The sequence below is a fragment of the Sander vitreus genome, unplaced genomic scaffold, assembly GCF_031162955.1.
Source record: "Sander vitreus isolate 19-12246 unplaced genomic scaffold, sanVit1 ctg514_0, whole genome shotgun sequence".
NCBI lineage: Eukaryota > Metazoa > Chordata > Actinopteri > Perciformes > Percidae > Sander > Sander vitreus.
Genome location: NW_027595615.1, coordinates 20001 through 21771, shown reverse-complemented (window position 1 = coordinate 21771; position 1771 = coordinate 20001). Strand labels below are relative to the sequence as shown.

General features: G+C 45.2%; 1 protein-coding gene across 1 annotated transcript in view; it reads right to left on the bottom strand.

Annotated features, from left to right (window-relative positions):
• Positions 1-713: 713 nt before the first annotated feature.
• Positions 714-1771, bottom strand: part of LOC144514262 (sialoadhesin-like) — a gene marked incomplete at its 3' end in the record, with an annotated part of 5832 nt that continues 4774 nt past the window's right edge. Inside the window, exons 3-4 of the mRNA XM_078245448.1 lie at positions 1231-1494; positions 714-807 (exon numbers count right to left, since the gene is read on the bottom strand). Of these exons, the coding sequence (XP_078101574.1) occupies positions 714-807; positions 1231-1494 (358 nt within the window). The remainder of the gene's footprint in view (positions 808-1230; positions 1495-1771) is intronic.

The window sequence follows — 1771 nt, the reverse complement described above, 5'->3', positions numbered from 1 at the left end:
GATTATATCTCCAACCTGGCCTGGGAACGCCTTGGGATCCCCCAGTCGGAGCTGGTTAATGTGGCTCGGGAAAGGGCAGTTTGGGGTCCCCTGCTGGAGCTGCTACCCCCGCGACCCGATACCGGATAAGCGGACGAAGATGGATGGAACCTGAAAATGAGCACTTTAACACAGTGTTGTTATTATTATTAATGAACTTAATATTATGTCTTTTATTAAAAAGAGGGAGGCTGTATGTGATTGCCTGCCTGGCTTGATACGTTCACTCGTGGCTCACAGAAGAAATAGAGAAGACGCCGAAATTAATTGCTGCAGCACGCAGCCACTCCTGATCTCAGCCGGTGTGAACGGACAGATTGGATAACAACTCCAGCGCTCAGAGTGTTTGCATCATCACTCAAGGGGAAGACAAAATGTCATGAAGGTAAAGTTGTAATGCACCGACAGTACATGCAAATACCTTTGTGGAGAGAACCATCTGGAAGAGCTTTGACACTTAACTAGCTGCATCGCTTCCTGACTTTACAAACTACGGAGCCCCCCTAGGCCCAAATCACAGAACGCGTGTTGTTAATCGCGCGTCAAAAGATTTAGTGCTGTAAAGGGAATTTGCATTAACTCAATATTATCGCATTCATTTTGACAACCATACCTTATATTTTAAAACAATAACACTGGGTTACAGACAAAGACAGACAGGTTCATTAAACTACCTTTTGATGATGCAGGCGACCAGAATAACAGCGAAGAGAACCAGCAGGATGCCGACCACCAGACGAATGATCAGAAGCAGACCTCCCTCTCCTCCTGCAGAACACATCAGACATTATCAGGAGACAATGGTGAGATTACATAGCCTAGAAATCTAGATGCACTATAGCACCAGGGTCGTCTAGCAACTCTCCGTTGGCTTGCGAGCTGGAAAAACCAAACTCTAGTCAGGCCAATCACATCGTGTATATAGTTGGTGGGCGGTGAAGAAATATATTGTGTTAAGAATAGGATGTCTTGAATGCCTGGGAATCGCTTTTGCTCTCTCCTCTTGTCTGGCCCGTGTAGGATAAGACATTTTCAAAAGGAGCAAATAGCTCCTGATAAACATTTGGGACAGAATGCACCCAGTATAACATCTAATAGTGACAGCTTGATGTCAGGAGAGGAGGAGAGAACAGGAGTGATTCCAGGGAAGGAGGAACCTGGAGAAGGATAAAATGTTTTCTAAAAACTAACCTTCCTCCACATGCAGGCTGTACGGGACGGAGAGGCTGTGGTTGTTCTTCTTCAAACCACAGGTGTAGTTCCCAGAATGCTCTGCAGTCAGATAGCTGAGATGGAGGGCGGGGCCAGTCTCTGAGAGGGCGTGGCCATCTCTGAACCAGGTGAACTTCAGTTGGTGGATAGTGCAGCTTTCAGCAGAACAGTTCAGTGTGACTGCTTCCCCTCTTTTAAACTCTCCGTCATCTCTGGAGCTTCTGATCTTCATCTGAACACCATCTAAAATACATTTACAGAGTTAGTTTTTAATACGTTATATTAGATTATGACTTGATGGAACTGATGATCCCTGTTCCTCATGTTGTTACGGACCAAGATCACTATACAACTAAAGGTAAAGACAGCGCTACATCTTTTAGGCCGACTTTACTGTCTTTTAGAGGCTGTAGTGGGTTCTGTTCCAAAGCTAGAACAATACATTGGTATCACAGTAGACTAGACAACCTAAGGAACACATGCTGTGCTAGCTTGTTGGGAAGGAAGCTAAATATTGCTC